Source organism: Melitaea cinxia, chromosome Z (genome assembly GCF_905220565.1).
Source record: "Melitaea cinxia chromosome Z, ilMelCinx1.1, whole genome shotgun sequence".
Classification (NCBI taxonomy): domain Eukaryota; kingdom Metazoa; phylum Arthropoda; class Insecta; order Lepidoptera; family Nymphalidae; genus Melitaea; species Melitaea cinxia.
Window position 1 is genome coordinate 17,651,512 of NC_059424.1, and position 13,488 is coordinate 17,664,999.

A 13,488-nucleotide genomic window follows, 5' to 3' on the forward strand; every position below is an offset into this window, starting at 1 on the left:
ACAAGAGATACAAATTTGATAAACACTTTACGTGAACTTCAAAAACAGTCAAGATTATACCACTAATAAACACAAAACCGCAGATAGATAAAATATTGAAATTGGCCATTAATCGTGCAATGGTCCATCCATCATTTTAAAATTTATTCTCAAGTAAACTGAATCAGTACGTCAAAGATTATTTAGATTTTTATTTAGGTTATACTATAAAAGTTTCCCATTTTTGAAATCCACCCTTCAAGAACACTTAGATTTGAGCTCACCTTCAGGCTTAAATTTCGGTAACATTAAATTCTATTTCTATATAATTAATATGTAATTATTTGTTAAACATCGCCTACTGAAAGATATATTTGGATGTATTTATGACATATACAGACACGTAATCTACACACTGATATTTTTTGATTGATCAACACAGTTCGAAATATTTATTAAGATGTTGGTTAAATATGATAGCTTATGATTATTAATAAATATGAATTATAGTATCTTCTAAAATAGTTTTTTCTATTTGATACGAAGATATATTTGTAAAATTTTTATAAAACTTTGGCACATTTTGTTAAAGTAACGGCAATAAGTTTCTTATTACCATCCATCATTGGCGAAGAAAAATTACTACATTGGTTAAATTCTTTTTTTACTAATAAATACTATGATAAGACTATGTTTATTTTGAAATTAAGATATTTTTTCGCTGGGTTCAATTTTAAAAAATAAAACTTGCTTTTTACATTAAAAATAGGATAACACTTAACAGTTTAAAACTGAGAGTATTGTCTTTCTTAAAGACTCATTGGTTACTATTAAATATTTTATAGCCTCGTAAAAATTACTATCGACGTGGCTCCAATAATATTCTAAATAACATTGCTCATAAAAAATAAGTTATATTTGATTTCGATATGATGAAGATATGTAATGGATACAAGTGTATTCAAATAAGATTTGGACTAGATTAAATTTGATATGTAAACTGGGTTACAACCTGTTCTTACGTACGACCACGAATATATTCTGTGTGCTATGTGGTGTATTCGTAATTTTGAGCTTTACAAACAAAATAATTGAATAATGGTGTGATAATTAGTTGACAAACTTAAGGTAACTTAAAATTAGCATAGGTAACTGGAATTTGCTAAGATAATATGTCTACTTGGTGGTATGCCGGGTCCATTGAGATCGCAAGGCCGTCATCATTTCACTCCTGTTCGGTACTTTTTCGCTGGTCGAACGGGTGATCGGTGCTGCTGGTGCCAGAGACTGTTCCATTCCAGGCACCTTGAGAGTCGCTCCTAGATTTCCCTTAGCTTCGTTCTGTGGCTCTCCAATATCCGATGTACTGTCTGATGGGCTCACAGGCACGATGAGCCTCACGCGGCCATCATTTCCTGTTGCAGTTAGTGTTCCATTATGCGAAAGCGGCATTATAAATGGAATACCATCATCAGAACTCGTGCCGTCAGGAGAAGAGTCTTTGGATGTTGTGTGGCTATACAATGAATTCTGGGATTGTCCGATACTCATGGCTTGAGCTATAACGCCCATTTCGTCGCCGGAACTAAGTTTGTCATTATAAGCCTGGTGATTTAACAGGCTCGCCAGATCAGAGTTACTATAATGGTTAGTCAGTGGTGGTATGTGAGGAAATGCATTAGAATTTTGGTAAAATTGTTTGCCCTGATTCGTTTTCGTTTCATTACCGTTGGTGAAGGCCATATCTTGAAATTTCGATATCAAGTAATTCTGAATCTGATCATTAGTCATGCTACCAAAGTTTGGCGCCGAGTTGGGTCCATTTGGCTTGTCCGCTGCGGTCGGGGTGAGACAGAAAGGTGATAGATTTACGTTGTTATTTTCAACATTCTGAGTTATTTTGTTATTCGGTGTGAAGAAATTGATCAGAGCGTCGTTGCTACATGGCTGACAGTTTCCATTGCACATGGCCGAATTTATCGCCTCGTTGCCTCCAGATTTCTGCGTGTATTGTTAATATTATTATTTTTTCTAAATTATTTTACTGCTTATATTGTATAAGAAAATAACAATATCAATACGAAACTTAACAAAAAATTCATGCCCAATGAAAAAGTAAAAAACAACATCGAAAAAGCATTAACATGACGTATTAGCAGATCATAAGTTTATGAGTTTGTAATTGTTATAATAATATTGACAAAAACAATACTTAGACTCTAGTTTTTCTATGTATATGTTATCAGTAACAATTAAGATTGTGTTACTGTATAAAAAAAATCAATTATATCTACTATTATAGCGATAGAAGCGGTATTACCGATATGTAAAAATAATTTTTATTCTAAATGAAAACTGTGATTTTTAACAGTTGTTACGGCTAAAAGTAGAAGCTGGTGAGATTTTTAAATTTATACATACACAACAAAAAAAAAACAAAAAAAAAAAACGATACCGTTAAATCTATTAAAAAATACATTAAAAGTAAATTTATATGTCAAGGCGAAATAGTTATACATACATCATATTAATATTGATGGTCTTAATGGGTTTAACGGTATCATTTCTGTTAAATATATCTGTCTGAAAAAAAAATACGCAAACAATGAAATAAGTTAGAGCATATAAAACAAAATCAATTTCGTTAGCAAAACAAAAGTTATATAAGCAAACACATAAATGAAAACTAAATATCGACTGTCCATCAAAGTTACTCATTAAAATTAATTGTATTTTCAAATATACGATTATTATTAAAAAATAATTGCGAGACAAATAATTAAATGTTTTTTATTGAACATAGAAAAGAGAAAAAGTCCACTACTGGTCAATGCAGCGCAGAGTTTCGTAGTTGCCTAAAAATATGCTATGGTCAGTTTAATCGTCCAAATATATTCATACTAAATTTTATTCGTAAATTGTCAACCTCGTGTCGTGATTTTTTTTCTCTGTGATTTCGTTCACTCAAACATTCTCAATTTATTTTTACATACTCTGTCGATATCCTGAAAATATTTTTAGGATGTTGTTTCACCGTCATCTCATACTGAAAAGCTTATTTGTTATCATACATAAAAGATTACTAAAAAAAACAATGTTATGTTTTTAAACGTAACAGAAAAAATGTGTGTATGTGTGTGTGTAATAAAGATGTTTCATGTTATCGTCATACAAGTTTTAATCTTTTTAGCAAAATGTAAAATGAAACAGCTGCGTGCAACGAACATGCAACTAAAAGGTAAAAATAAACTCCATAAATGCAATTTCGTATAAAAAATTAAAACGTTTACAAGTCTGTACGCACCTGCGGCAAAAGTGTCAGTTGTTGAGCGCTGATTGGCCGACTGCTACCCTTCTCTTTCTCTTGCAGGTGAGCGACGAGTGCAGCGATATGTTCCAACAGTTCTTTGTTGTGAACCAATAGCTGGTGAGTACGGGCCTGGAAGACAATTACATTTCATTGCTTACGTTAAATACTTGAAGGTGCTCGATTAAATGGTAATTTTTAAATGTTTTAACTTTTATAGTCATGTATCCCTCTTATATAATTTTTATCGTGATTTTAAAAAACTTACAATTTGACAAATTAGAGGAATTCTAACATTTTTTATTTTACTGTGATGAATGATGATTTTATTGTTTAAAAGGTAAGAAAGAAATAGACGGTGAAAATATTCAAAAGAAGAAAAGACATCCACATTATCCAGAACTAAGACAGGTTGCAAAATAGCAGGTTACAAATAACTTTTATCGTATGGTTTATTTTGCACTGTGTTCATATATGGTAAAAGTGAAAAATATGATACGAAGTATTTTACTTCTTCAACCTTAGAAAGAATTAAAAACTATACGTATTATTAGATTCGTTCGTTTAATCTATTCCAAAGTAATCTTTATTGTTCTCATTTTTATGACGTACATTACGAAACAACGAATTAGTACAGTTGTCACGCAAAGTAGCAGTTGGTACTAATGTTGGTTTCACAGAATAGCCTTTTCTTTAACGTACACATTAATATATTTAAGATTATTTGTGCCGTTTGTAAGTATAATAAGTTAAAATTTAGTTGAGACACATTTTAGTTTCAATCATAAGTTCTCGTATTACATTTATTTTGTCGTTTTTATATTTGACATAATTATATGTATTTATTTAACGGTATTTTTGATATTAATCAGTTTTGTATACTATAAGGTACAGAAAATACAAAAATATTTATTTACCAATATCGAATGATATCGAAAATGCGTTTGACCCCTTTTTTGTAAACCACACATTATTTTGGTTAGTAAACTCATTAGACAGAATAGAAAAACCATGTTTATTACGGTTATCTTTAAAGTTTATGCTTAGTTATTTATCCTTACGTAGATTATTTATTTATTTATTTTATTTATTCTTAATGTACACCAAAATACAGACACATATAAAGAAAGATACAATACAAGATGTACAAAGGCGATCTTATCGCTAAATAGCGATTTCTTCCAGATAACCTTTGGGGACTGGACACGATACAGTAGCAGCGGTTAGAAGTGTGCACAAATTAAGGAGGAAAAATCAATAATAAATAGATAAAACTACGATATGATAGACTTACTTACACGATTATTAAAGAAAAAAAATATATATATATATATATAAATACGTAAATATTTTAGTGTATACTATATAATATACATATACACACACATAAACATACATACACACATACATACATACATACACATATAAAAATATATACATATATACACACACACACATAAATATATACATATATGTACACTTAAAGTAAACTACAAATCGCGACAGTTATGACTTAATGAGCGACATATAATGCTTTTTAAGGCGTTGCTTGAAGCAAGCTTGTGTTGGAGCTTGTTTTATTGAAAGCGGAAGAGAGTTCCACAGACGGGCAGCATTAACAGTAAATGAATTGGAGTAGAAGGAGGTAGAATGGGGAGGAATTTTCAGAAGCAAATTGGATTCAGATCTAAGGGACCGCTCATGGGAATCGCAAAGAAACGTAAACCGTTCTTTAAGGTAATGAGGGGCATTAGGATTAAAAAGAACACAGTAGAGTAGAGTAAGTACATGTGTATTCCTGCGAAGGCGGATTGGGAGCCACTTGAGTTTACTGCGAAAATCGGAGACGTGGTCATATTTGCGAAGACCAAATATGAACCTTATACAGAGATTTTGAAGGCGCTCAAGCTTATTTAGTTGCTCCTCTTTGAGATCCAGAAAACACGTATCTGCATAGTCAAGGATTGGTAAAAGTAGTGATTGTGCCAGCGCAATTTTGGTAGGCAAGGGAAGAAAGTACTGGAGTCGACGGAGTGAACCGACGGCTGCAAACAATTTCCGGCTTAGCTCAGTTAATTGAGGTGACCAAGAGAGATGACGATCGAAAGTTATTCCTAGATTGTTCACTTTATCACTGACGTTCAAAACAACTTTGTTGAAGAGTACAGGAGGTAAAAGTAACCAATCAATGCTACTGACTAGTTTTGGACTACCCACGATAATCACTTGAGACTTAGCAGGATTAACTTTTAACCCGTACGCATTACTCCATTTAAAAATAAGGTCCAGGTCATTATTTAGTTGCTGGATACTCGTGGGTAGATCAGCCAGCTTAGAGTGAGTGTATATTTGAAGATCGTCTGCATACAGGTGATAGAGAGAAGATAAGTTGGTAGTTACTGAATTTATAAATAAAGAAAAAAGAAGAGGAGACAACACGCCACCTTGCGGTACGCCAGCAAATACGTTAGCCCAGTCAGAGAAAGTATCTTGAACTTGCAAACGCTGCCGACGCCCATACAAGTAACTTTGAAACCAGTCAATTACTGGTGGAGATATGTTAAAGGAACCTAACACAGACAACAGTATATCGAAGTCCACAGTATTAAAGGCATTACTAAAATCAAGTAAAGCCAGAACCGTAAGTTTTCGATCGTCCATTATTCCATCCATTACAATATACCCGATGTTTTATTAAGTAGGCTTGTCTTTTTATTTCAATTACATACATCAATCAGCCTATCACAGTCCACGGCTGGATGTAGGCCACAACATTTTCGCGCCAAACATTCCTCCTCCACCGGTTTGGCTGCTGGGAACTAAAGTCTAAAATGAGTTTTGCTCATAGCACCACGCTGGACAGGCGGGTTGGTGACTTCAGTGCTGCCTATATTGCACCGAAGACGCCGCTGTCCCTCTTTGGTCTGTACATTTGAAAGCCGGCAGTTGGAAGGTTATCTCACCATCGGTCGGCTTCACCAGTTCCAAGATGGTATTGAAACTTTGATATCCCTTAATCGCCTCTTACGACACCAATGGGAAGAGAGGGGTGGTTATATTCTAAACTACCGTAGCCACACAGCATTCCAAATAACATTAAGAGAATGCTTCCTTTTACATGGAAAAAATAGGAACATGGATACTCACTTGGGCCTCGCAACGCGCTGCTTGTTCCGCGGCGAGCTGGTCACGCAACAGAAGCAGTTGCGCGACCGCTGCCCGTGTTTGTTGTGCTTGTTGCTCGAGCCGCTCGCGCAGGAGTTGCAACTGATGTTGTGCGCTGAGAGGTGTTGCAACATCTCCCTCCGGAACACTTGCCATCTCCACTTTCGTTACGCATTCAGGTAACTCTGGTAGATTGATACTCGGCACTGGAGTTGAGCGCTGAAACAAATATTATTTTATAGATTTATCGTTGCAATACGCCACAATAACAGGTTTTTTTATGACCGCGTTCCGTTTTAAAAGTTTATTAAAAATATATTATATATGGCTGGGAATTGTGCTTAAAAGCATGTTCAAACCTCAGAAGATTCAAATTTAAAGTTTTATTATTTGGGTTATAATTTTAAATAAGCTGTTCGTAGAGAAGTATTTTCATGTGCCTGAAGGTGTTAGTATGTCATATATTTATAAAAATAAGAAGTCGCATGCACTTAAAAGTTATAATTAATTAATGTTAAAAACATACAAGCCTAATATTTAAATTTGCTGTATAAAAGAACATATAATAAAATAATAAATGATTTCGCTATTGCGTTCTTCATTCGATTTTTTAATCGAAGCTCATTCAACACACATGTACAAACTAAATTTCGTAAAATCATTCAAAGTCAAAAAGCGTTTGAGAGAAATCTCTGTTTCAGCTAATCCGCTTACGTCGACATGGACTGACGTCAGTGTCGCAATCGCTTCAGCTACACTTTGTTGCTTAGATATTCGTACCTATGTGGTAGAATCTAAAGCCTAATATCAAATTAAACTTTATGTTCCTACACAAAGTATATAATGTTTATAAATTTAATGCCATTTAATATATAGTAAAAAATTTAAACTCTAAGTGAGTATAAATACAATACAATTCCGGGTTACTTTTATTAAACATCGAAAGATGTTATGCAATGAAATACAAGAAATTCATAAAATTCAATTGTCAAAAAAGGGCATGGATTATATTTAACTAGCTATACCCGTGTATACAAGTATAATAATTATCACTTTACAAAATTACAAAAAATATTTATATGTGAGTTGATTTGAAATTGAACAAAAAATTTACCGACCGTCAATCATATGGACGTTGTTTCAAAATTAAAGCCGGCATTATTAAAATTATATAGATATATATCTATATAATTTTAATAATTAATTAATTTAAAAAATCAAAAGCAATAACAAATTTTTCGGTTGTATATGCTGGTAGAGCAAGCAATTATCTATGGTTTATTCTAGAAAGGGAGGTAAATATTTTAACCTTAGTGTATTAATATAATATATGATTTATTTTCAAAGAACGTCTGGTATGTCATCTGCAAGCACCTAAATTTTTTGTGCAAATAATTAGAAACAGAAAAATATACTAAACACAATTTTCGCTTCTAATTTCTTAATTGCAAATCATCTAACTGTGTAAGTATTGTCAGAAAGTTTTCTTTGTGGAGTCACGAGAGTGGAACTGTTTCTGTAATTTGATGGTTTTATGCAAAATTTAGATTTAAATTTAATGCATGTGTAACAGGCATTACAGTTGAAACAGTTCGTGTATCATACGTAATTAAAATGGGTATTATACTCGTATGACACACGAGTAAAAAGGGCATCATTAGTTCGTAATACGTTGTAATTATGTTTTAATAACGATACTATAATTGTAACATTAATATTACCATTTATTATTATTTATACATAATTTAAATAATCCTGGTTAAATTATTTCAATTCCAAATATAAATTATGTAACAAATTATAGAATAACGATTAGTCCATTCCCAAACATAAATATATATTTTTAATTTTAAGCTTTACTACACTGTTGATAGGATCTGAAACAGGATGTATACTATATTTGTCGTTAATTGTGCTAATTCATATATCTGATATTTTGGCACTACAAGTATCGCAGATACAGTGTGATAGTGATAATGATAGTGTTTTCAAAAATTCATAGCGTCCACTCTCTGTGTGTATAATATGCTCCTGTGTGAGTGTGTATTATCAAAGCAAATTTCAACATATTAAAAAAATCAGATACAAAGTTTCATTTCTATCAACATTTACGGTAATATCAATTTCAGCGAACTCACTATTTTGCCGACTACTACAACATACGTCAATAATGCGTCAAGAGTAAGAGCACGTAGTATTATTACCGGGTCGATGATATTATTATAGTTTTGATTTATCTTCACGATTCTCGGATTCGATGTGAGTGAGAGATCATTACGAGTATTCTATTTCCACAACTGATATTGTCTCTATTTTTATTCTATTTTGCATCATGTCGTAACTTTTGCGTGAATTGGACTCCTGTTGGTAGCAGAGATTTAAAACTTTGGTATAGATTATCCGGTTATGATAATTTTTATTTGAATTATATATAATTATTATTCATCTACATCATAAGAGAAGTTTTCTATTGTTATATTTAATAAGTCCTATCCTAAAAATCCCGATTAAATCAAGAACACGGGACACATAAATAGATAAAACAATAACAACAAAAAATATATTCTATATATACTTGTTACTCTTATATTATCCTATAAATAATTTATTATTTGATAAAAATTCTCAATACAATACACTCACTGCTAATACCAAGTTCATTATTTGCAAAATTTATAGTTAGAAACACAAGCTCCTCGCCCTAAACGAAGTCCAATTTTCCGTCCTAATCAGTAGCAAAAGTTTAACAAATAGGAGGAAGAGAGGAGAAAATAAAAGTGACTTTATCATTATTTTCTACGGAATATTGCTACACTTTTTTCTGAAAAAATATAGCGAAAATGAGGAAGCGTTTATCGAATGAATACCATTAGGCTTACTGATTGTTTTTATCATCCATCTATGTATATAAAAAGTTGCCTACACGATATTTCGAAAAATTACATATCAAAAACGGACAGGTACAGGCTTTAGTACCATTAGTGTCTCGCCCTATGGTAATATCACAAAAGGTATTTGTCTCTAATTGACAATGTAACGAAGAATTAATGCCATCAATTAATGGAATTAATGCTCTTCTAATGAAGAACAGAACTGTATTAATAACTTCGAAACTTAAATAAAGAGCATAATATTTAGTATTCTAATATAAATATATCCCGGGTAAAATGGAGCTAAAAATACTAGCAGCATTTTCTGTCGAGTGGCAATTATATGAATTACAATCCTAAGTTAAAAATGAACCAGCCCTGCTGTCATAGTAGGTGACAGTGAGAGGCGACGATATATCACGTTGCAATTTCTGTAGCGCTTCAGTAACACTTCTACTAATATATGAATATGTATCCTATATAATGACTAATTAAACCTTAAATATATGTATAACTCTATTTGTTTAGACTACAGGTAAAATGGGAAAGAATTCCACACACACACACATTCTGTGCACATTCTGTTCCAACTGTTCCTTTTTTGTTAGTTGTTGGTCAATAAAGAGTTTAAATAAGTAAATACATATAATAAATGTATTTCAGAATCCAGACCTTTACCGGTTCTTAAAATATCCGTTTCGTAAATTACATTAATATTCGTGAATGTTTCACTTACTCTTTTTAGTAAATTTGCAGATATGTCGCTTAGGTAGTTTTCTCTTTTCAACGTTAAAATATATCGCTTTGCGAAAGTATCGTAAAATTAAAACATCTTTTGCAAGTTCATTAATAAACGTGAGTGTCGATATCGTAAATCTTTCGTATCGATGTTAGGTGTTGATTTCAAGATTGTTCTTCGTTTTATTATTTGTTGATATTATTAAGAAATCATATTTAATATATTTTTGTGCTTTTTATCATTTATTTAACTAATTGAATGAAACAAAACACTAACTAAACTTCTGCCTTGTATTCAATAAACCGATATAATTATTATTAAAATACGGTAAATATTAAAACCAAACATAAACATGTAATGGTACATCGTTGTTTGTTAGAGTCTAATCTCGGGATCTTCCCGTTATTACGCCTATAATATAATAGGTAATTAATACATATATAAACGATTGTAGTAACATAAATAATTGTGTTTGCAGGCAAACACAATTATTGCTGTGTGTGTGGCTACGGCACTAAAGAATTTAGCCACCCCCTCTCTTCCCGTGGGTGTCGTAAGAGGCGACTAAGGGATAACAAGGTTCCACAACCACCTTGGAACTTAAGAAGCCGACCGATGGCGGGATAACCATCCAACTGCTGGCTTTGAAATACACAGGCCGAAGACGGGCAGCAGCGTCTTCGGTGCGACAAAGCCAGTACTGCGGTCACCAACCCGCCTGCCCAGCGTGGTGACTATGGGCAAAACACATGAGTTCACGTTATTTTTGGCGTAAACTTGTGGAGGCCTATGTCCAGCAGTGGACTGTATAGGCTGTAATGATGACATGATAATATATATATGGTAAATATATTGAGATGATTTTTTTTGTATCTTAAAAAGTAATATTATATATCGTAGGTGTCTAGACGTGATACGTTTATTATAAATGAATGTGTTTATTATGATGTGGTCATCAAATTACATCACACTTGAAAATTTATACGTTCTGAGAACCATATAAATACACTTAAGAGTCTATAAAGATAACTTACTTTGTATTAATTTATGAATTAATATATAATCGACTTCAATGTAACTTCGTGATATTTTAATATGCTTTGTTTACTGGAGAGATGTTTTTATTGTGAAATCAAGAAATTTGCTAATACCGCACTATCTACACGCGGTCTCCCAGTATTGTAAACAATATTAGGAGCCAACACATGATACCGTATTAGGTCTTTTATCGTTTTTCTATCCATAAAACTACGTAGGTAATTGTTTTTTATTTATTTAACGACAGATAAACGTGTAGACTTTGTACATGTTTTTGGGAAAAGGATGACTATGTATAATGTATATTTGTTATATGTATTTACGAGCTGACCTGGCGAACTTTGTATTGCCTTATTTTTTTACATATAATAATTACATGACCCTATCATGCTCGGCGAGTGGTTTAAGAAATGAAGAATCGAAGTAAATCCCGAAAATAGTGCAGCAGTGCACTTTGTTAAACATACCAAGCGCGTCTTCTGGACGAAAGGTCGACCCGGAACCATAACCCTATTCGGCCCTCCGATTTCTTGGCTAAAGGAAACAAAGTACCTAGGCGTCATACTTGACAATAAACTTACGTTCAAAGCCCACATAGACCAAGTCCGAAACAGAACAGCGTTCGTACTAGGTCGATTGCACACGCTGCTATGCGGGGGGAGTAAAATGTCTCTTAGAAATAAGACGATATTATACAAGGCCTGCGTACGACCTATTATGACCTACGCGTGCCTTGTCTTCGCTCATGTAAAGCCGACGCTCATCCATAGGCTTCAAATCATTCAGAACAAGTTTTTACGCACTGCCACGTACTGGCTGTGGTACGTGTGTAATGTCGACTTACATCGCGACCTTAAAATCGATTCGATCGCAAAGCACCTCAAAATACTCGCTACGGCGTATTTTGAGAAGGCACGCTGTCACCCAAACCCTCTTGTAGCAGAGGCTTGCAACTACGTAGGTAGAGGAAACGTACAGACAGTACAAAGACGTCCCATGCACATCTTAACCGACCCTGACGATATGATCACGGTGCTTAACGCCATATACACCACCACACACACACATCGCCTCCGCCGGCGAGGCCGAGGTCCCCGCATTCTGACGGCTCGCACGCGCCTAGGCGCGTAGCGGACCGTCCGTAAGCCACCTCAGCGCTCCGTATAGCGCCTCCTTCACTCCGACGACGCTCTAAGCCGAGGTACGATCTCGCTAGGAGACACCCTAAGGGCGTGCGTTTTCCCCGAGCCCTCCCAGAGAGCTCCTCTTCTCCCTTCGCGGCCGGTGTCTATAGTACCCGGCCCTTCTCACCGGTGACGCTGTAAAGGCCGATAGGGCCAACAGCAATTCGAAAAAAAATAATTGTGTTTGCAGGCAAACGAAGAAAAACCGACTTCTGCAGCCCAATAAGTCTAGTAGATTTATTGGGCTACTCCAAATTTTGAGCAGAGTATTTCCTGTTATATCCTACTTCAATAAATGTTATTCTAAGCAATATAAATTATACATTCTCTGTTTTTTTCCTTAAAATATTGATTTTAAAGATTGATTACTATCCAACTACTTACTGAAGTATCAAACCTATTTACAGAACTTGAAAGACATTTTTGAAGTAAAACTTATTTAGGCATGCTTGACTAGGGGAGTAAACTGGTGAATGCGTGACGATAGCGTTACGAAAAGCGTGATCAGCTCAGGCGAACGAAAGTTGAGAGGAAGATATAAGTTAGATTGTGCTAATGTAGTTTCACTTCAGTCGTGTGGTCTTAAGTACTCTCGTTTTTTTTTTACTTTTTAAGCATTTAGAAGATTAGGAAAGGCTAAAATTTGTTTTTATTTTATTATTGTAAAAAAAAACGCTTCGTATTCAGTCTTAAAAACAAATATGACACACTAATGTAGTTTTTTTTAATCTTTCATCCTTCTGTAATTTCGTGCACATTTTCAAAACGAAGAATATAATGTTATGGCATATAAATCAGAAGAGAGCAAGAGCAATGCATTACCTGAGATGTACGTTTCCCCTCCTTTCTGGGCGGCGGCGGCAGGAGATCCAAGTGATTTGGTCTATTTTGAGCAGGCTTCGGCTCCTCCTTGGAAGTGGAAGCAGCACCCGATTCCGATGCACCACATTCTGAGACTGGCTCTGATGATCAGATAGCACTTACATCGAATAAATTATTATCCGTTTGATAACCCTTTTAAGGTTATAATGTAAAATTGTTGTAGTGATAAATGCTGAACTTCAATATGTGGTAACGGGTCAAAAATCATTTACACCATTTATTTACTATCAATTTTATAGAGAAATAAAAAAATATATTTTAATACTGAACAAGATTTTTCAGTTGTTCAATGTACCTCAACAAAGTTATTGATGCCAGCTCCAT

General features: G+C 33.9%; 1 protein-coding gene across 1 annotated transcript in view; it reads right to left on the reverse strand.

The window, feature by feature from the left end:
- Positions 1-967: 967 nt before the first annotated feature.
- Positions 968-13,488, reverse strand: part of LOC123668394 — a 43,273-nt gene continuing 30,752 nt past the window's right edge. The window contains exons 3-6 of the mRNA XM_045602126.1: positions 13,105-13,244; positions 6,434-6,670; positions 3,280-3,418; positions 968-1,970 (exon numbers count right to left, since the gene is read on the reverse strand). Of these exons, the coding sequence (XP_045458082.1) occupies positions 1,156-1,970; positions 3,280-3,418; positions 6,434-6,670; positions 13,105-13,244 (1,331 nt within the window). The 3' untranslated portion in view covers positions 968-1,155. The remainder of the gene's footprint in view (positions 1,971-3,279; positions 3,419-6,433; positions 6,671-13,104; positions 13,245-13,488) is intronic.